General features: G+C 38.1%; 1 protein-coding gene across 2 annotated transcripts; it reads left to right on the top strand.

Moving 5' to 3' along the window:
• Nucleotides 1-23: 23 nt before the first annotated feature.
• Nucleotides 24-22008, top strand: CIR1 (corepressor interacting with RBPJ, CIR1). Of its 2 annotated transcripts, XM_054829178.1 has the most exons (10): nt 24-190; nt 975-1069; nt 1592-1665; nt 2857-2870; nt 2964-3019; nt 3380-3428; nt 3636-3753; nt 16926-17032; nt 18517-18602; nt 20316-22007. In XM_054829178.1, the coding sequence occupies exons 1-10, from the start codon at nt 119-121 to the stop codon at nt 21037-21039; spliced, it is 1395 nt and encodes a 464-aa protein (XP_054685153.1). In that variant the 5' UTR covers nt 24-118; the 3' UTR covers nt 21040-22007. The 2 variants fall into 2 exon arrangements, with proteins under 2 accessions (XP_054685153.1, XP_054685155.1); XM_054829180.1 differs by lacking the exons at nt 24-190; nt 2857-2870 and having other exon boundaries at nt 1005-1069; nt 20316-22008.
• Nucleotides 22009-23104: the final 1096 nt, after the last annotated feature.

The raw sequence follows: 23104 nt of genomic DNA, 5'->3' as shown, positions 1-23104 counted from the left end.
CAGCAGCGCAGTGGCCCGCAGGAAGGCCCGCCCGCCGACCCGGAAGGCCCGGCCGAGGCAGCCGGCTGAGCGCCCGTGTCAGTGCGGGGGGGTCGGTGGTTCCCTCCCCGCCGTCGCCATGGGGAAGTCGTTCGCCAACTTCATGTGCAAGAAGGATTTTCACCCCGCCTCCAAGTCCAACATCAAAAAGGTGAGGGGGGCTGGGGGGCCGGGCCGGCCGCGGGAGCCGGTGTGGCCCTTGCCGGGCGGCGGGTCTGGGATGAGGCGCCGCGGTCAGGCCGTGTCAGCCGCCCACCGGGGCAGCCGGGGGTTGGGCCGGGCGGTGTCCCAGGCGGGTGACGGGCTCCCGGCACCGCAGCGGCATGAGCAGGGCATGTCGGCCTTCCCGCGGTGGGACCGGGGTTGGGGCGAGGGAGAGGCAGGAACAAGTTAAGAAATACGTGAAGCTTCAGGTTTACGTGCTCGGAGGTGTGTGTACCTATCGTCTCATTCTGGCTCCAGCTTTTCAACACCTGGTTGTCTGGGTCAATAGTGTCTGTTTAACACTACGCACCGTCCGGGAAAGCCCCCGTCTGTCGCGGTGTGCCCGTGCCTTCCCAGTATTTCACACCTGCCTTGACCTGATCCCAGCACCGTCCCATCCCAGGCGCTCCCGAGAGAACCGGGGATTTGGGGTCTGCTGAGACGTCGGTGGGGAGCCGTGGTGACACGGGGAAGGCAGCGGCGCACCCGGGGTGTTTTCCGAGACTGCTTTTCCCTCTGCTTTACTGAACTTGTGGCTTTTCAGTTCGTAAATGTTGTTTGGAGTTGTAGTGCTGTTTGCGTGCAGTTTGTTTGTTGAAATGCTGGATGGAAATAGTTTATTTGATGTGATCAGAATGGGCATTTTCCCTCGTTAGGTATTTTCGGTAGACTAAGCCGGTTAAGAATACCTTAATGTGTTCTGTGGTAAGTTTTGTATTTGTTTTAACTAGGTATGGATGGCAGAACAGAAAATATCATATGATAAGAAGAAACAAGAAGAATTAATGCAACAGTATCTGAAAGAACAGGAATCCTATGATAATAGGTGAGAATTGGCATAAGTTCACACACTTCTTCCTTCTGTCTCTTGTTTTCATGGTAGTGAAGGACATATCGTTGTGAGTTATTTGAAATACTGTCTCCTGTTGACCATAGTAGTAGGAGAGGACAGTGACTCATAAATTGGTGTCTGATTAAGCAGAGGTCACAAGAACTTCTTTGAAGTGGCTTGTGTGTGTCTTCTAATTCATTTCAAAATATGTTCTGTTGCACAGAACAGCAGGTAACCTTGTATAACAATATATTTGGATCAATAGAAATCTGTCTTTCAGAGCTCTGTGGACACAGAGTTATGTTTCAGTGGTGATTGAAATGTGTGATTTTCGGTATACAGTGGAGCACACAGAACTGGTCTCAGTTTTTTTGGTGCTCAACTTTTTTTGCTCAAATTAACAAATGAAAAATTGCCATTATTAGTAATTTCCTGTTGCACATTTCTTTTTTTAATAAGTAATACCAGTGTGACTGTTTTGTGTGTAACGCCCCAAACTCTGTCTTTTTTATTTAGATTGCTTATGGGTGATGAGCGTGTGAAGAATGGTCTTAATTTCATGTATGAGGCCCCACCTGGAGCAAAGAAAGGTACTGTGGTTTCCTGATTGTGAGCAGACAGTACTGCAAAGCTAAAAACCCTCTGAAGAAATAAGCACAATGTCTTTTATTTTAAAATAATGTGTTCATAGGTAATGCTTAAAGGTATGATTTTTAGTTCTTCCTGTGGGAATATGCAGACATACATAGTATGTAATAATTTTGATCTCACAATACTTTTAATTTCTTTCATACTGCGAATGGTTGGGGTTTTTTTTTTTTAAGGAACAGCTCGATGTGAAGGGAAAAAAAACCAGATAAAATATCTTTCCTGGCAACAGCAGAAGTTCTGTCCTCGACCAAAGGTGTTTCTTTAGCCACTTATAAAGCCATTGGGTGAGGAGCACTAGACCTTACCGAGGCGATGACTCAGACAACACAAACCTGTATTTTGGCCTACTCTCCTTTTTAGAAATAGCAGGGTCACTTTTGCTTAAAAGATCTGCCCATAAATCAGCTTGATGCATGTTGAGCATAGGAAATACCAAAGCAAGAAGTTAATTAGTTGAAGTTTTATAAATAATAGATACTGAGATGCTGTAGTCAAAAGTGCTGGCTGACCTGACTGTGGTGGCTCTGACTATGACTGTATTTAGTAGATTCCTAAAAGGAGGTTGCTACATACCCAATGGATACTCATATCAGTCACTTCATTTTAGCAAAATCTGAATGTAAGTGCAGAACTAAGAAAACGTATTCTCTTTAAATGAAAATGTGTTCCCTTTAAAATGCATCTTTCCCATTTGCATGAAAACCCTTGGAAACAATTGGATGGGCTCATTCTTGTAGAGCAGATTTAGCAATTATTTAACTTTAAAAGCTCTTAAAGTAATCCCTTAAGCTTAGAGCAAATGCAATTTTAAACTAGTGATTTTTGCTAATTTTTTTTAAGATTTTAAAATTAAGTATTGTTGCTACTTTTGCAAAAAAGTTTAAAGTTTTTTGTACATCACATCGATATAGTTTTGAAAGATGATTCTGGTTTTACAGGATTTGTAACTATATTCTAGAGGCTGATTATTTAGAAGTGTGCTCTATTTAAATAAAGTTACTTTCTGAGTATTTGTGCTATTATATTAGTATAAACTGTAAAATGTTTTGTTTCCAGCTTAGACACCAGCTGCATTTTACATGCATAATTAATTATCATTTCTTTTCTTTCCATGATTTCTGAAACTTCAGAGGAAACAAAAGAGGTATTTCATTACATCATTTCTATATGTTTTCTTCCTACTTACTTAAAATGTATTAAAAAAACAATCAAACTTACCATGTTTTCTGTTTTATAGCAAGAAGGAGAGACTGAGTACAAATTTGAATGGCAAAAAGTTGCCCCTCGAGAAAAGTAAGATGTCTGGATTTTATCCAAATTTTTTCTTCTTACTTTTCACATCCTTTTCTTCTTCCTCCCCCTTTTTTTTTCCCTAGCTTAGATTTGAGCAGCTCACTTGTGTAATCCTGTCGTGTCCTGGCAGTTGATTAGTAAAACCTATAAACCTGGAACTATTTCCTTGATCAGCTTAGTTTTTGTTTGAATTTTACATCCATATTTGAAAACACATTAAAACTCATGTTTACCAGAAGTATATCTCCGAAATGGATACACACTTAACAATAAAAGGTAGTTTTGTATGTAATAGTTGAAAAAAACCCCACAACACAGCAGTTAATTGAGCGTTTGTTTTCTTTTGTGTTTGTGTAACAGATATGCTAAGGATGATATGAATATCAGAGATCAGCCATTTGGTATCCAGGCAAGTTACATAAATTTCACTCTGTGGATGTCTTGGGTATATTTCAAATATTATCTAACTGCAGAACATTCACATGGACTCTCTTAATTTTATCATCTGTTTCTCAGTGAGTTTAAAAGCTTCTCTTATGCCTAATAACATAGACACTTCTGTAAACGTTAAGCTGTATTGTTAACTAAATTATGTCCTTTTTTTTTTCCCTCTTAGGTGCGGAATGTGAGATGTATTAAATGCCACAAGTGGGGTCATGTAAACACTGATCGAGAATGTCCCTTATTTGGCCTTTCTGGAATTAATGCAAGTTCAGTCTCCAGTGATGGTTCAGGTAGGCAGTGAGTGTCTTTTAAAGGTGCTGGTTAGAAATCTTGGGGGAGCTCTTCAGGTATAATTTTAGAAGGTTTAAGTTTATCATATTTCAAAGAGTTGATGAAATGGGGAAAATGCTTCTTTATTCCAAATGTAGGATCCACAATTTCAAGTTAATTATTTCCAATGACAAGGACTAATTTTCTAATTAGTAACACATTTAAAAATATTCCATAATGACCGTTGCTTTGATTCTATCTGTGACAAAAATTCTGAAGCTGCAATGAGATTGTTTATATCAGAATGAAAATATTTGTGTCACAAAAAAAAAATTAACGTAATGAGTTGTCAAAGACTGTCTCCATTCAGATTCAGGCAAACTGCTTGGAAAAGCTGGAATATATCGGTATATCTTTGTTAATTACTTGGAAAAGAAAAGGAGATGTTTGGGGTTTTTTTTTTTTATGTATGTAATTGTGCTTCTATAAGTGGACAAGCAATTGAAATCTAGATTTATCAATGCTTGGTTTCCTTTCAGCTGTCTGCTTGATGCTTCCTGAACTACAATTTTTTCCCTCTGTTAGCTGTCCTGTTACTTGAAGTCACACAGCATTTAGTGTTAGATAAGGTTTAAAGAAGTGGATATAAACATTCACATTGAACAATTTTTTGCCTAGAATACTTTGTTTTCTGTAAGTTGACCCAAGTTTGTAACACTTTTAAGATTCTTAAAATTGTGGCACGTTAGAGAAACACCTGGTAACGTGGTGTACTGTGCTTTATGATCACGTGCTGTGCTGTATATTCAATTTTGCAGGGATACCATTACAATTGCACACTTGATAACATCTGGTTTTCTTCTGTAAGTCTTTCCTCAGGTTATCTATTTTATGTAGTAGCTCTTAGTTTTATTACATATTTAGCCTACCAACAATGGTGCTTTTCAGAATTAGATCACCTAGATATGTCATTTGTTTGAGACGAGGCCTGGAAGACTTAAGTTCAAGGAAATAGTGCCTGTTACGCTCCCCTGCTTTTAGGCACTGTCTGATGATTATACCATTGTATGAGCTATCCTGTAGTTGACATTCTCAGCCTTTCTATTCAGTAGGTTATAACATTAAGTCATTTTCTTGCCTCTCTCTTACCTTAGAAGAAATTGTGCTTGGAGCGTTCGGTGGTGGTAGAATTCTATAGTGCTGCTCTTACCTGTCAGATGTGCCTTTGTGCTGCAGAACGCCACCGCCCCCACTTCAAATGATGTGGGTAAATTTTGGGAGTTTGGCTGGGAAAGTGGAAAGTATTTGTACATGCTTGCACAAACTTGAAAATGGACTCCTCATTATTCATAACAACAATACGGACACTTTGTCAATATAAGACTAACTGCTTGTTTGAAACCAAACTGAACTAACTATAGGTATAGGCAACGTTTGATTGCTGTGGGTGTTTCCTAGTCAGAGGGATGTTCTCTGGGTAGCTTTCTAAGCCTAAAGAGAGCGATTTAGCACGTATGGTGAATTTTGCATGAAGGAAAGTGCTGTAAAACTACTTAAATGTTCTCAGACTGTGCCAATGCCCTCTCATTTCCAAGTCTGGAACTTAGAAGACAGCGTGCTATGCTGAGCATAGACTTTTCTATAGGCTGAGGAAGGATTTCAGGGAGTAGGGGTGGGCGACAGATCGGGGTTTGTATATATAATTTGTAACATACTGTTCTTGGATTTGAATAGTCAGCTGTAATGATACTGCTACTTTTTCTTTCAGGGAAACTATATATAAAAACACTGTAGGTAAAGTTTAAAACAATTTTTAAGTTCTTGATTTAATAGCAGATACAAGGCTTATAGGAAGTGGTAATATCATTAATTAGATCATCAGATAAAAGGTTGTCTGCTTTTTCTAACTTCAGGAATACAATCCTTTCATCAACTCTTCTAAAACTTCATCTGACTTAATAACAAGCTAGATTATGCTCCTTTGATGACTTCTGGAAACTCCTTGTATGTAAATGAAGCACTACTGTTAAGTGAGTCAATACAAGTTATTGAATTCACTGATTCTCTTAAGACTCATTCATTCACGTGGCATGTTAAAGCTTACATCACACATTAAACAAAACTGATTTATTTTTTTTAACTAAACTCTGACACCAATCCTGTGTTGTCTGGGATGAGAGTAAGTATCTCTGTATTGCTGAGAGTTCTATGCAGGTGTTACATTTCTGCAGATCTGCAGTTAGGTCTGTAAAATTAACCTACACTGAGAGTAAAACAGTGTTTTTACATTTCTTAACAAGACACTGTAACATTAAAAAGACAAATTCTGCCATGTTCTGATCAACATCTCCAACAATATAATCTTTTCTCTTTATTGCTCTCTGTTTCCTCTCATTACTTCTACTTAATGCTTTGTTACTAGCCCTAGTACTGAATCGGTATCCACCTCTGAGAACCTTCTGTTCCTCTGTGCAACACAACTCCTCAAGCTCTGCTTCTTTCTGCTTCTCTTTATCAGTAATTGCATGCACTCCTAAGCTGCTTTATGCCTCTAGACTAAATTACTAATTATTTTCTGATTATTTTATAGTACTGCAAAAATGTCTGTTGCCACACTCCTCTTATTTAGAGAGATAAAGACAGTTTAATAGGTAAAGCAAAAGCCACGCACACAAGCAAAGCAAAACAAGGAATTCATTCCCCACTTCCCACAGGCAGGCAGGTGTTCAGCGATCTCCAGGAAAGCAGGGCTCCATCATGTGTAATGGTTACTTGGAAGACAAACACCATCACTCTGAACATGTCCTCTTCCTCCTCCTTCCCCCAGCTTTATATGCTGAGCATGATGTTGTATGGTATGGAATATCCCTTTGGTCAGTTGGGGTCAGCTGTCCCAGCTGTGTCCCCTCCCAACTCCTTGTGCACCCTCAGCCTACTCACTGGTGGGGTGGGGTGAGGAGCAGAAAGGCCTTGGCATTGTGTGAGCACTGCTCAGCAGTAACTAAAACATACCTGTGTTATCAACACTGTTTTGGTCACAAACCCAAAGCACAGCCCCATACAAGCTACTGTGAAGAAAATTAACTCTATCCCAGCCAAAACCGGCACAAATGGTGGTAGCCACAGTATTGCTAACAAATCTTTATGCATGTATAAAGGACTGGCACTTACCCAATTGGAGCGACGTTTTCATTCTTCTCCTCGGTCAAAAGCTTTTGACAGAAAATGAGGGTACAAAAATTGTTTCAATAGGATAACTAAATTATTGAGTTAAAAACAGCAAGAGCAGCCTTTCCCCATCCTTCCCTTTCTTCCTCCAAAAACCAGGCCTTCAAAGGTCTCTGTTGAATGGTGACTTCAATTTAATAAAAGCCCAGGGGTAATGTATATTTTTTTTTAAATCCCAAATCAGTGAGTTTCTGTAGGATTTAGACTCCTTATTTGAATGAAAAAAAAAGTTTGTCATGCAGAAGCTGTTTTATCCAAACGAGTAGGTCATGCTAAAGGGAAAGAATTAGCACATGAACAGAACAGTGAATTAGTGCTTCATGTTGTGTTCCACCAAAAAGCAAAGGTGTTTCAGCATTTCTTGATATTTTGTTGACAGAAGTTTTCCAGAATAGTCAGCTATTAGAAGGTGCTCCAAAAAAAAAAATCCCGCTTTATTCTTCAGATATGAGAACTATACACTTGATTTTTAATTGTCATTATTTTTTCTTTTGACCCTATATAAATTATGTATCTCAACACACAAAAATTCAAGAGCACTTGATACAAGTTCAGTTTGTGTTTTGTTCTAATTCTTTCCTCCTTCAGAAAGAGAGCAAAACAAAATGTCTTATTTGGGCTCAGACTGGTTTTTCAGTCTCAGAGGAAATGTTTGAGTTACAATGAATGAAAGTCCTATGTCTGATGTAGTTGTATTATCTAAAGTTCTTGCTCTGTTTTGCCCGCGTACAATTTTTTCACATCATAAAATAACCACCAATATAGGAGTTTTCTTTCCCATAAATTCTATAAGCTGTTATTCTTTTATTTCAGCAGAAGGATGCTTGTCTTTGAATCTTAAGTGAAGACTGCATTGTAATTCTCCTCTTTGCACATAAACTGATTGGCAATTGCTGTTTTGGATTCACTGTTGAATATCTTGTATGCAAAAACCAGTCATGGACTTCAGTTTACTCCAGTGGAACTGCTGCAGGGTGAAAGCGTGTCTATGGCACAGAACTCTGTTCTGTGAGAAAAGACTGCTGTCGTTCAAGACCTGACATACGCTGCAGCGCTCCAGCAAACAAAAATAATTACAATCAGTACCTTAACTTAGGCATGGTGGCTTGCTTATTTTGCTTCTGGGACCATTTTACTAATCTAGCTGGTAATTCATACAAAAAAAAATAATAATCTTGCCATTAAAAAAGCGCCTATTGAATAATATCTCACCAGTGAATAGAGATTATTTTTGCAATAAGGCAATTTCAGTGGATGTGGTTATCATGGGATAATCACACCCCTGGGGTACAGCCTTGTCTGTAATCTCCCAGGAGTGTAATTATTTCATGATAACTGCACCCCCCGGTGTTGCATTATTTCCATTATGAAATTCTTAGTTTTAGATATAAAGTAACTTACTTTGATCACTGGAAACTGCAAAGTAGTGTTAGAATGTTCCAGCTGTGAGGCTTACAGAGACCAACTTATAAGATTTACTTCTCTTTTACAAAGCTAAATTAGGCAATCAAAATGCTTCTTTGGGCTAAACTGATTTACAGGGTTTTTTACTGATAAAATCCTAACTTTCAAAGTTCAGACAAGATGAAAATATCAGTTGTGGTTCTGACTTTATGTGCCACTCAGTATATATGCATGTGTAAAAATATGTAATAGGTACCAGCAAAAAACCCAGGTCACTAGCATCTGAAAGTTTACCTGGTTTTACAATGCTTTTTTTATCATTAACCAGCAGCATCTGTAGATTTTTGTGCTTTTTGGTGCTTTTTTGTGAAAAAGCCTTTGACTTTATTAGAACAGAGACTAGTGGGTTTTCTGTGCAAAATGTTTTGAAGTAATACCGTTATTTCACTTCAAAATTGCCTCTAACTTTCTTGGTCAGGTGAAGTTAGGACAGACTAAATACCATTTTTTCTTTGTCTTTTTTTTCTCCTGCAAGCAATCTATCTTGCTCAGTGAGGGCTGAGGTGTGTGGGAGTTGCTAAAAAGCTATGAAAGCCTAAATACTTAGAACTTTTACCGTATGTTTTTAGAACAAATAACCTGTTAGGATTCTATTACTATCTTATGAAGAAAGGCATTACTACCTTATGAAATAAGGCTAGTGTCTCAAATGGGGAGGTAAGTTTATGAATGGTGTAGTTAGAAGCAGCGGGTTTCTAAGATTAAAAAGGTTCTCATCCTCTTGGCCTCTGAAACCCAAGCCTGGAGAGTGCTGGGCATCCTTCTCTGCCGTGGACTACTTTGAATCTTTTATAGCCAGCTGGCTTCGTGTGTGATCCATCCAGTGAAATTACCTAGAAGAGAGGGAGTTAAGTGCTTGGCAGGTTTGGAAAATTCAGGCAAATAATGGTAAAAATTGGCAACGTGTATGTGTATCTAGTGTCTTAGAGTCTACCAAGATAAAGAAATTCTAGGTGTGTCTATGTAAATGCAGCCTTCTAAAAACTCATTATCAGCTCCTAGAGTTTGTGCCCTCTCTTCATTGCCTGAGTGCCTATAAACTAATTGTGGTTGTGGTTTCCATCAGTCTATCGCTTAGTGTGTTCAACTGATCCTTAGCTTTTGGGTGAAATTCCTTTCCAGCGTAATCATTGAAATTATCAGTCATACGGAGACGGGGGGAAAAAAAAGGAAATGTATTTTATATTATGTCTATATCTCACTGCAATTTTCAGTGACAAATATGGTACTTTTTTGTTTCCCAACAGATAAAAATCTGCATTGTATCAGGAATGCAGGAATAGATTTAAGCGTTGTGTTGAATCTATAATTACAAAGAAAAGGTATTTGAATGTGTTAACTGTGAATATTTGTATAAATGGTCACCTGTAGAAACATACAGTGTATGAAACCTTCTTTTATGATCTGCAGCTGAGACCTTTGATTGTAAACAGTAGGAACCTTAACTAAATCTTCACATAGTTTAAGAACTGTCACATTTTAGAATAATCCTGCATTTATGTTTCAGAAGCCTCTATATTTGTTGTGAATGCATAAAATGGAGTTTTCTATTAGCAGTCTTGTGCTTGGCATTTAAGCAATAAATATGAATTCTTATAACAGTTTGATAATGTTAAATGGTTTTTACAACTCAAAAAAAACCCCCAACCTAAAAAGGAAGCTCTGGTTTCTCTGAAATACCTTATGACCAAAGCATGGCAGATTATGCCAAAATTCTGTGCTAAAGTGTTACATTCGGTTAAATTGCAGACCTTCTGAAGAGCTAATTAAAAGCCAGAGGGTTTTTTATTCATTGATTTCTCTCAATGCCAACTGCAGCAGCTGCTTTGAAGTGTAAATATGGTCTGAATGCAGTCATCTCTGAAATAGATGGAAAAATTATCAGTAAAAAGTGATCAATTCTGAATTAGTGAGGCAGCATAAATTTGCAGCGTTCTTCATGACCAGGATCATGATCATGTAATTTTGGTAATAGCTCTTTGTTCTTTGGGTAACTGACTACTCTTAACTCTGTCACATCCACATTAAAAGTTCACAGACGGTACAGTGTGATTAGGCTCAGTCTGTAAATTTTTTTCCATTTGTGTTCAACTTCCTTTTAAGCCATATAAAAAAAGAAAAACCACCAAACATACGAAACTCTGTGGAGAGCACAAAAAAAGTGTATGGATGTATTGACAAAACTGTCCATGCTAATTTTAAAGTTAGTTTCTCTTTTAAAGCAAAACCTAAAAAGCTTTGTATCATATGTTACACCTTTGCTACCACCCAGACAAGGCAGCGTTCTGAATACAGAGTATATTCATCCTTCATGTGATTGTGTGCTAAACTAAAACTCACCAGCAGAATGGTTTTCTAAAACCTAGTGAATGTGAAACAGCTGTTTGCATACTCGCTGGAGTATTTAGTTAGTTTTCCACAGCAGAACGTAGCTTCAGTATCACTGTTACATAGAAAATCAAATTTCAATTTGGAAGAGTTACGGCCTCACGTTGTCAAAGATGCATATAGGACAGAACAAAGACAATATGCTTTAGGCCTACTTTTTAACAAAAATTGTGTAGTAATAAAGGATAAGCCTTGAAAGTATCTTGTCTTTCATTCGTAATTTAATTTTTAAACATGGTAGAGTGGAATGTGATGTACACTGATGAATTGGTAGCAGATATGCTAGCATGGTTTGTTTACACTTATGTTCATGTAAATTATCTCTATTACTAAGTCAGGAGAAGTCTGATGGTATGATAATGGTGATGTTTTTAGATTAAAATGATCACATCTGTAAACTGAAAGATGTCCCACACCAGAGCACATTCTCAGGAAGGGGAAGCTCTAGAAAAGCCCTATTCTAAATAATCCATTGTGATGATACACAAAATGAGCATTAGTTAAAATAAAGGTAAAACCCTTGTAATTAAAATGACACTAAGAAGAATCTACTGCCTTTTTATATTGAGTAGTCTATTTCCCTCTGTAACAATACATAACTGCAGCCACTATCTACGTACAACTGGTTACTGTCATTTCCCCTGCCACAGGTGGGAACAGTGGTTACACTATTACTGCTTCTTATCTCTTTGCTTTCCATATGTATTCCACAATAAAAATCCATTTAAAACTTAATTGATTGCAAAGAGTAATTCGGTTTTCTCCTCTGCACTGCTGACAGCAGCGAAAGCTTTTATCAATAAATTGAGCAGATACTGTCAAGACTATGCATCATGAGTAGATAGGAGTAAAACTGCTACTTTTGCTGATAGTGGCAATCATAACGTTATGGTCTGTCCTTACTGCCACTGAAACTGTTGCAGAAAAAGTGGTATTTAATCACAGTCGTTATGAAAAGAGGTTTTAGCGTACTGTTCCCTAATATTGGATAATTTGAAAAATGTGCTTTAGACATTTTAATGGAGGCCTTCTAGGTGGTGTGTTACAGCTAGCATTGTTCTCCGAAGGGGAGTCCCGTGCCCGTGCCTCTTAGGGGAAACGTTCTGGCAACAACAGAGTGTTACGTACGCTCTGCATTTGTGGCTTCAAGGGAAGCACAAGACAGAAAATGAATTACAGCTATAGGTTTCTCTTGTTTCTGGGTCGGGAGTGGGGGTAGTAATGCAGGGTGGGAGAGCTTGCTGTAAGCTAGGCTTTTAAGTAATTGAAATCCAGAATTATGTTCCCCCCCCGGTTGTTTAATAGAAGCAGAATTGATTCTGTTAAATTGATCTCAGTTAAGTGTGATAAGAAATTGGAGTGCTCTTTGTTATAAAAAGCAAATTGACGATATGTTGTAGAAATCCTGGTATGGTAGCCTTCTGCAATCCAGTATAATTGATGCTCATATAGGCTTCAGAAAAATTCTGTTTACAGCTCTTCTGTTTATTTAATTGTATGAATATTATAAAGATGCACCAACAGCTGTCAAGCTGAGGTTGCAATCAGGTTGTACTTTGTGAAGACTAAAATCCTTCTTTTCACACTTCATTGAATGGTTTGAGTTTCCAGATTTTGTGCCCCAGCTCTTTGAGTCAGCTGAGCTACCTGGATCTTTTCCTTAAATAGCATCTGAAACAGAAGATAACAGAGCGAATTAATGCGGCAAGAACTTCTGTGGGAAGTAAGAAGCAGAAAGAAACTGTAGTCTTATTTGCTTGACAACACTATTTCTTGAGAATTACAAAGACCGTGAAAAAATATTTTAAAAATCCTTTAGTGAGTCTTTAACTATGGAGCCTCTTTTGTGCAAGCCCTTAATATAATTTTAAGTACCTGTAGCTGTAGAAAACTTAACAAGTTGTCAGTTGCCTTAACGCACAAAAATAAGTATGATATCAGCATGCAATTAATTCCACTATATGATAAAAAGCTTTTCCGAAACTATGAATTAATTTTAAAGCAGATAAATGTTTTAGTTTAAAACAAGTGTCATCTGGAAAAGTTTTAAAGGTTTTTTCTTTTCTTTTTTTTCCCCTATCAAAATGTAAATTCCAGAAAATAAGCTTGACAGTCATATTCAAAAATAGCAAGGTACTGTATTTGACTTGTTTCAGAAAGAATAAGAAACAGATGATGAAACATTGTAACTTTGAACTTATTTTTAGTTTGCTGATGGATGAATGCTGAGAGACTAGTTGTTAGAAGTAGTAGCAATCAGCTATTTTTACAGGATTCCTATAGCTAATGTTCTGTCAACTCATGGTACAATGTCATCTCTGGATGAGATCACGCAGGTAGCTTCTTCACAGACTGTCTCACAAGCCCATAAGGAATGCATGTATGAGGACATCAGTTTTCATGGTGTACACGGTATTTTTCTATGCCTGATGTAGGAGTGATTTTTTTGCAAGTTGATGGGTGCTGTTCAGGAATACTTGGCTAACATCAGTTCCCAAGATTTTCGCCAACTGAGAACCTCTCTGCTCAACCTTACTGTCTGTTTTGCAGTTAATGACTTAATTGGAAGTTAACCAGATGAAGATATATGGCTAGCGGGTATACTTAGTACCGTTTTGTCTGAAGATCTCAGAAGATGATGACATAAGTGTAGTCATAAGCCAAAGACAGGCTGAAAAGATTTAGTTCTTTGGCTTACCAGGCAAACCAAGTTTGATCACACGGGGCATAACTGCGTCTCCAACAAGCAGGACTCCACAATTGATTCACACCAAACAAACGCCCTCTACCAGCCACTGTCCTGGTGGCTCCAAGATTTAAGCTTTTGATCCTAAATAAGGAAGCCAAGGACACATCTGAGACGTTGAGTTTTTCAAACCTCTGTTAAGTGAGGTTCAGTGTTTGGGGTTTCTTTTACGTTTTTTGTCTCCCTCGTTTGTGTGAGCCAGGAGAAATCCCCTTAATTTTGTAGTGTGGAAATGGGAATGCGATAGTTTGCTGTCACATTTAGGCATCTACGTCTTTCAAGACTGTGCGAAGAAGCAGCCCCAAAAGAAGCATGTTACATAAAAGAGCTGTGCCCAGGAATCCTGTTGCTGGTTTTTCAAAGAAAATCAGATCTGCTTATCAAAATCATTATAAATCAAAAGCAGATGGAAAAAGAAAGTCACCAAGCATTTGACTCCTTTGATTCCAAGCAAAGGAATTATTTAATTATGAGAAGAAAAATTTTCTTGATTCTAATTGTTGTGTTGCAGAAAGTAGGTAGTAAGAGGTTTGCTATTAAGCTGTGCAGCCATTGCCAGATCCACTGTCTTAATGGAATGTCTTGGCCTGGACTTGTAACCAGATAGAAAGGCGTCTTTTTGGACTTCCCAGATCAGGTATTGTTTTCTCCCGCTGTAGTCTAGCATTGCTACCTGAACAAAGGTAGCGATGCAATCTTGCTGTCATTGGGCAGCAGAACTTCTGAGAAGTTCAGTGGCATCAGCTGTTCAGGAAAAAAGTGCGGGCAGATTTGCCTGTGTTGTCCTCAAAAATGTTAATTTTGTTTTAAATTGCAAAGATCACATGCTGCAAGAAAGTCCTCTGTAATTAACCATAGTGGACAGCATGCTTGTGTCGTGCCTGGCTGGGGTCTGCACACAGAAAGGTTGTTAAATAAGACTGTGTTTTGATTCTACTTTCAGTTATGGGGTGGTTATATTTTCTGAATCTAATTTCCTAGTGTCTTCTAAAACCTTTAGTTACAGTAAAAGTAATGTATGTAATAAAGCTCTGTGGAGATTCTTGCATCTGCGCACAGGCTAGGCTGAACCTAAATTACTGTTTCCCTCACAATTAAAGAGATGCCAAAACAGGAGTAATTTTCTGACCATAGACCGCTTCAGTCTCGAGGTTCTGTAGGTGCATTTGATGTAACTTGTACATCCACAAAACAGGAAAAACAGTGCTTTGTTAACTGTCCTTGTCATGGTAATACCACACTGCGACTCAAAAATTGTAGGTGGAGCTATGAATGTGTCCTTGATGTTAATAAACAAGGAAATAGAACTCTCATAAATTTATTTGTAGCCTACCTTGCTTTCCTTCTAAGCTTACCTGTGCATTTATTCTCTAAACCTAGTGCTGATTTCACCTCTGAAAAGCATATGGAAGCTAACTCAAAACTTTGCATGTGGTTTTGTGTTGGATCCCAGCTTGAGCAGCCACTCTCTTGTTCGCTTGTATTGGTCTGTGTGTTACAGCACAACTGACATCTGTTGGGCACAAATGCACAAAAATCAGTGGTATTGTGCACTCATTATAAGCTTTTTTTGTAAAAGATACACTGAAGGGGGGATAGCCGGTGAGTTAGGGTACTTTGTTAGGCAGTGGTTCTTACTGCCTTTGAATAACAGCGGGGGGGGGAGTCCAGGCTTCAGTCTGGTCACATGTTTTGGTTTCTTTGGTATGGTGTAATCTTCTTCCATGTCTCTACACTTTGTCTTGTGGGCTTTTCAAATCAAGTACCAAAGTCTGTTGTTAGTTTTGCGTCTAATGTTGGTTTCTGTTCCAGACAGAGTAGATTTGGGCAAGCAGAGCAAGGTTTTAAATTTGAAATAAGCAAAAACGTAGATGGTGGAGCCCATACACATTCGTTAACTACTAGTGAGCTTATATTTACACTATAACACATAAAAAGAAAAAATATTTTTGGTAAAATATATGTTGGGGGGGGAATAACCCCCTACTGAATAAAAATGTAAACTCAAGGAAAGACTAAAAGGTATCTTATTAGAAAATTCTTTTGCCTGGCAACAGAAGGAACTTGTGAAAAGAAAGTCTGTAATGCACGGGCTCCTTAAACTATTTTCAAAGTTTTGTCTTCTTCCTTCCTGCTTTACACATAGGTCTGTGTGCTTCTGTAAGCAGTGTATTATTATACAGGAAAACTAAGAAAAAGTTGAGGTTGACATTTTTTGAGAAAGTGCTATTTTACTTTCCATATATTTTCCGGAGTAAAAATCTCCCTTTACTGTCCATACTTTTCTGTGTTAAAAATAGTTTTGTCCATCTCCACAACTAAGAAACTCTTAAAACCACAAAACAGGATCAATATGTTTCATAAGACTAGTTAATCTTATCATTTACAGTTAGTTCACTGAAGTAATAGTAATCGTGTGCTCTGTGCTCTATTTTACATTCCTTCTAATTTCGATTTACCTTATAGAGTAGTGCTAACTCATTGACAGTAAGGTCAGTGAATGAACCGCTAAGGAAATTTACTGAAAGGGACCTAACAAAGGAGCATATGTTTAAGGTGAAGAAAAAGTACCTCATCAGACAAGTACATGAGGTTTTGATGATCACAGGTATTCAGTTAAAGCAAAAGAGTGACTTACAGGGTTTATAAATTATGCAGTCAAGTCTGAATGATCCAAAATACATCCCGTATTTTACTCCTTGTTAGATATTTGCAAAGATAGGTAACATGCCTTATCCCAAACACCGACTCTAATGCAATATAGAGCATATTTTTTAAGCTGATAAACCAGCAATCTCTGAGAGGAGGTAACAGCCTAGAGACCCAGCATATCTGGGGGTCCCTAGAATAAGTAAGGACACAGATAATTTTTTCATGTATTTATTTATTTTCCATATGTATATTGAGTTTCTAACTTTTAGTTTTCTTTTTACATTCAAGCTCAAAAATTTGTGTCATTATAAAAAAAAGCCTTATTAGTGACATATTAGAAGTGCATTTTCCCATTGTTTTAAGGGAGAGGAAGCACCTAAAAATCTTACTTAATGGGCTTTCTTTAGTTTTCCTGTGCTTTTTTTACTATAATAAAAATATATGACTAGACTTACCTAAATATATTGTTTTCAACATGACAAAGTTACATAAGAGAATCCCCTTGTACTTAAAGAAAAATGCAATTATTTTCTATTCTGAATCTCCAGACTGCTGTTTTAGAAAATCATATCTGATTATTTGCTCAGCAGAAGATTATTGAGTTGATTTAGCTGTGATTTTACTTAACAAAGCTTCAACTGAATTCCTACTGTGGAGTCCAAAAAAGGTAGAGAGATATAAATGATACATTCAAACTGTGATTTTTGTGAACAGGGCCATCAATGCACCCCTCGGAGCTAATAGCGGAGATGAGAAACAGTGGGTTTGCTCTGAAACAAAATGTACTGGGGAGAAACTTGACCGCAAATGATCCATCACAGGTAATGATCTTTTTACCAGTAAGCTGAAAATGTCTATAAATCTAAATGTGATTGCTTGTGAATTGCTACTTAATGTTTTCAAATATGCATATCCATAGGAAAGCTGAATAGCTGTATCGGTAGAAAAATGTCCAGAAACTTACTGTTTTCCAGCTTTGTTTCAGTCTGAATGGTGAATCATAAATTACTTCTTTTAAAACCACATACAATAAATTAAATCCCTCCTCTGGGTGACTAGAAATTGATTTTTTCATAACAGGGGTGGTGTGGGCTTTTGACGCATACTTCTGATACAGGGCTAGCCTTTGGCTGAAGTTTGAGGAAGTATGCACAAATAATTACTGCCAGGAATGCTGTATCTGAAGATTTTTTTTTTTTTTACTTGATTGACTATTGTTACATCTGTTATTTCTGGGAGTGAAAATGTTTAATTGTCTTTACTTAGACTGCACAAGGTGCATTTCTAATTGAGGTGCTTTAATAAAAATATAAAGTGAAAAATTGGGATGTGCTCCTTGAGTGAGCCACCATGAAATAACCTTTGTTCCTAAGGCAGGATAGTCAAACCGCTGCTAAAGAGGGGATGACGGCCCTCGGCTGGTCTGGAAATATTGAGTAAATCAACAATTCATTTGGTCTCCACAGATGGATGGATGGATGGACCATTGCATTTAAAAAGGCTATGTACCCCAGAAAAATGTAGCATATAGGCACCGTTAACTGAATCACAGTGACATCAGTATGTTTGGTTTATGTTAGGTACAGTGGGAGTTTTTTGGAAGAGCTTTTTAATCTTTATTTTTTCTTTCCTCTCCTGAGTGTGGCTAAAATTAAAAACATCATGGTGGAGAACTGTAGTGTACCAGATGCACATAATTTGAAGAATTCAGGGTCTTCAAAGTAGCTATGCTTTGCTGATTGCGTTACTGTATGTAGATTATATGATTACAGTATTTTGCATTGCTAGAACACTTTATGAACATTTAAAGACTAATAACACAACAGTGAGGTAGATGTGTTAATACCATTTTCCTAATGACTAAAGCGAGACAGAAAAGTAATTTGCTTAAATTGCTCTGGGTTCGAGCAGGACTAGCATCTTACCTATTCATCCAAGCATGGTAACAATGGAGTGACTTATCCTGGGGAATCATGTGGGCTCCAAAATTGGCTCATTTTTATTAACTATTTCAGAAATGTTTCTTTCCCTAGCAGTGATTTTTTCCTATGTTACTAATAACTGCTGTTGTATAACCCCCGCATTATAACACCTACTCAGCTTTGAGACAGAATGTGGGGTGGTTTCTCACTTTGTAGCAAGTTTGGTGGTCTTTCCAAAGAGCCTTAAGCTGGCTTAGTGATACAAATATTTTTGTGCCTGCACAAAAATAAGGTACATATAGGCATCACTTTTAATACAGAAATCTGAATGAAGAGATTATTTTTTATAGCTAAGAACTTAATGTCTTGCCACATTTTCCTAGGAATTTGTTGCAAGTGAAGGAGATGATGATCCAGAAGTTGAATTTTTAAAATCACTGTCAACCAAACAAAAACAGAAACTTCTAAGGTAAGTGTGGTACCTAGTGGAGGGGATCTGTATGGCCAGTAGCTCTGACTCCATGATTGTCCCTATAACTCTTCTGTGCCAGTGAAGAATTTTGCACAATCAGTACAGAAGAAAATCAGCTTAGTTTAACCTAAGCTTGACCACAAACGGCATTATGCAGCATGGCTTTTTAATCTGGTTGGGTTTTTTTTAATCTGGCTGTTCTAATCTAGTTGTGATGCTTTCGCACTGGGGCTTGTTTCCAGTTTCACTGGGATACTGAAATAATAATAATTGGCTCGCTGAAGATGCCGTCAGTTGCTATTTTAAAATACTGTTTTGCACTCTGTTGTTTACAGTATTTTCTTCCAGGATTAAAAATTCTGTGTTCTCATTTACTGGTTTACAGCTTGGCAGAGCTGGTTATCAAGGTTAGCCTAGCTCCATCCACACTGCTCTCAGATCAGGGGTTATAGTTTGTTGCTCCAGCACAGGGAGCTCCCCCTGGTTTTGTAGTTCTAATAAAAAGTTACTGAGGTTTTCGTTCTTTGCTTCTGCCCTACTGATTTCATGTCAGGTGACTTAGATGATTTTTTTCCTCTGTTAATTTGGAACGTTATCTTGAAATTACCTGAAAACGTTTACAATGAAAAATATTAACCACGACTGCCTGGTAGATCCCATACAAGTATCATTAATTAAAATGGCCTTTTAGGTGAAAAGACGTTCTCTATATGGGAAGTGGGAGGAGGGCAGAAAGGTGAATGGCTGAGCAGGTACATACGTAGGTAGGAACATACAGTATTCACATATGTAATAAATCATTCTTTGAAAAGAGTTGGCATGTTTTATGTTCCTTTTAAGTAAGGAATGTGCATGTAGTTTGAGTAATTTAAAACAGTATTTTGTTTGAACTTCTGCTGGCCCAACACAATGAAATTATAATACTTTATATTTTGAAAGTTGAAGTTCAGTAAATGTTTGGGTCCTTCAGATTTTACTAGTCTGAAGGGATTTTTTTTTTAATACACTGAAAGTAGTTTCACTATTCAGTCACTACTTTTTTAAGAAGAATAAACACAGAAAGCAAAATAAAACCTAGGTGAAAGCAGTCAAATAGCAGTGAATGCGTGTGCATGATGGAATATTTTACTTATGGCTAGAAAATGTAAATTTCTAGTTCTGACAGAAGAGGTTATTGAAAAGATCAGTATTATTTGCCTGGAGAACTCAGAGACGTAGGCTTTAGAGTCTTGGTTTCCATCGTTAATAGGAAGTGAATGCTAATTGTGTTTTTCATTTTCAAAATCTCTTACAAAAATGCACAAACAAAGCAGCAATGATTTTCCAAAGTCTCCAGAGCAGGCTGACAAGGGAAAAAAAAAAGCACTACTGAATGTATTTATTTCTAGTTACAAGTCCAAACCTGACATATCTTACTTACCTTTTTTAAAATTAAAGAATCAAAAAATCATATTCCTGCTGTTTTGAGATGACAGGATTACAGATTTGTGGATTACAGGAGGATTCTTAACCTGACGTGGTGAGCGTCAGGTTAGAAGTTTAAAAATAATACTTTGCTGAAAGAGGAGAGGAATTCAACGTGTTTTTATGGAAAATAGTGTTGTACTGTGTAGGTCATCAGAAGTAGTGAACTTTAAAAGACAATGACTTTGTAATTCAGAATATCTTAACACGTCTGATTGCGCTACTCTCTTGTTTTGAAAATAAAAGGAAGTTGGATCGTCTGGAGAAGAAAAAGAAAAAGAAAGACAGAAAGAAGAAAAAACAGCAAAAGAAAAAAAGCAAAAGTAAACACAAGAAACATAAGATGAGATCCTCTTCCTCATCCTCCAGTGAGACTTCAGTTAGCAGCAGTGATAGCGAGACCGACAGCAGAGATAAAGCAGCACAAAAGAAGATGTATTCTAAGAAAAGAAAAAAAGACAAGTTTTCAGAGGCTAGCAGCAGCAGCGATTCAGAAGGAAAGGCAAAGACGAGGAAGGAAAAACTTTATGAAGATCTCTCCAGTAGTCACGGTAACAAGGACAAAGACAGGGAGAAGTTCAGACTTTTAAAGCAAGATAGTTCTGCGGAGAACAACAAACGGAGCTCCTGTGAGGGGGAAAGAAAGTCCAAAAGCAGATACCATAGCACCAACAAGAGAGAGACTGAAAGAAAGGAGAAGGATAGTAGAAGCCAAAACATGGATGAGGGGAGCCAGAGAAGCCCTTGCACAAGTCACAGCAGTTCCAGGCAAAGGCAAATACGAAAAAGTCCAAGTCAAAGCCCTGGTGAAGAGCGGCACAGGAAATATGAAACCAGAAGCCCCAGCACAGATGTGCACAGAGAGATGAAAAAATGTAGAGCGCGCTACGGTGACAAGTGCAGTAAAGTGGAACACAGAGAAAGGAGCAGACGCAGTAGAAGCAGAAGCAGAGAGAAGGGGAAAAAATAGTGTAGGGGACAGGTGCAAACAGAAATGTCTCCATTTTTTGATGAATACCTTTAACAAGGGCTCAATTATGTATTGCTGTTCATTTTTCAACCTCTGTAACTAGCATTTCCTACATAAAGCCAACAGCATAATTTTGATAATGTTGGAGTATTTGTAAATTAGGTATAAATGTTATGGTATTTTTCTTACTGTATAAAAATACTTGTTGGCAAATACCTCTTGCATACATGCAGTAATTCATAGACCTGATTTTAGGGTTCTAAAATATTTCAGAGCAGTATGTGATATTCTTGGGTTTGTCAATGATTTCTGCTTGGATGCCACTGTGAGGGGAAGCAGAGAGTAATTTGGGAAGAGTCCTGGGATATGTTAAATGATAACAAACATTTGAGCTAGTTCTGGATAAAATCACTGCTTCAGAGATCAAAACATTGTATTGTAGAGGGTGGTGGGGTTTTTTTTCATTCTGAAGCATTTTTCCTAAAGTTCCCTGTAAGAGATCAATTTCATGAGTTAAAACAACAGAGAGACATAGTTCACATAAGTGTGTAGCCAACATTTTTTGACCACCTGCAGCGTACAACTTGGTCAGGGCTATCTAAACATCTTGAACCCCTGTTGGTATGTGTCAGTACAATGTCAAGTTATTGTTCAATAATCTCTCAAGACATGAAAAGAATATTTACTGCCTCGACTGTTTCAGGTATTTCATTGTTTGTGGTGGAAAGTTAATGTAAATAGTCATCCTTTTGTTTTCATGAAACAAACTTTTTTTTAATGATTGTCAGTCATTTTCTGCACACGTTGTTATGAACTTCCATAATAAAATACCTTATTCTTTAAAAAGTAAGAATTGCCGCTTTCTCCAGAGTTCTGAGCCTGTACAAGGCAACACTTCGCAAGGTTTTTATTGCAAAGGAAATGCTTCTCTGCCATTTCAGGGTGGCAGATTGAAGTACATTTGGTAGTGGACCGGTGAAAAGGCATCACCATACTCTATATTCTGGCAAGCAACTTTCCTCTCCTCACTCACAGGACAAACAGGGTTTTCTTTTATTACCAGTCCACTACTACTTCTTAAAACACTCAGAAGTTTTTCAGTATCACATGGAGTATAATATATGGTGGAAGTGGCCTGGCTTATCTTTTTAAGCTCACGTGAATGAGTTTGAAAGGGTGAGCCATTAAGGGATGTCACCACCTTCTTTTAAATGTGTTTGCATTAGGTTGCTCCCGGTGTTCTTGCCGAGGTAGCTGGGAGTGAAAGGGCGTGCACATTCAGTAGAGTCAGGCCCTGCATTAATGTGCGTGTGGAAGCTCCAATTGAGAAAGAACAGGGGGAGACTGATCTAAACAAAATCTCGTGTGAAGAATTTCTTATCCCTCTGTGGAAGAAGGGACAGACATAGTAATGCGACAGGGAAAATGCATGTTCTGGTAGAACGTTTTCATGTTAAGTGCAGCATACGAGGAGTAACTAATAAGTACTGGTGGAAGGTGCCCTTACTCCAAAGAAAGGGCTCTTGCTTACAGGTCTGTCTGACTGTTGTGTGTGTGGCACAGGAATCTGCCCACCAGTGTCTTGCCAATGGCAATGCAACTGCCTTCCACCTGAAGAGGGAAGGACAGCTCGACAGCTCCAGTTCTAGGCATTTTTGTGGGCTCTGCATTTTATTTGTTTGTGTGTAGTTAAACTGTATGCTACATACATCTTGCCCTTTCGCATAGGAAAAGAATGGCAAATGGCACGGGTTTATTGTGATGGATGGCCATTGTGAATGAAAATTAAACCAGAAGAATAATGATGTTTTGGATCTATCTGTCTCAAAAGACTACCTGTAGAAGAGCTTCGAAACAAAACACTCGTACTTGTGACACCTTTCCTGCTCTCAGGGCAGCCCTGACAGCCTTGGGGAAGGTCGGTGCAGCTTTGGAGGAAGAGCCTCACTGCTCTCCGTACTTTCCCTAGCCCAGTTTGTTCCACCTTACCAGTACGAGGAGCGGCCCATAGCATCGGACGAGGCGGGAGCGGCCGGGACAGGCCTCCTTCACCACCCTGGGCCTG

The sequence above is a fragment of the Grus americana genome, chromosome 6 (assembly GCF_028858705.1).
Source record: "Grus americana isolate bGruAme1 chromosome 6, bGruAme1.mat, whole genome shotgun sequence".
In the NCBI taxonomy this organism is placed as follows: Eukaryota; Metazoa; Chordata; class Aves; order Gruiformes; family Gruidae; genus Grus; species Grus americana.
Note: the sequence above shows the minus strand (reverse complement) of the source record. Positions and strands in the feature narration are given on the sequence as shown.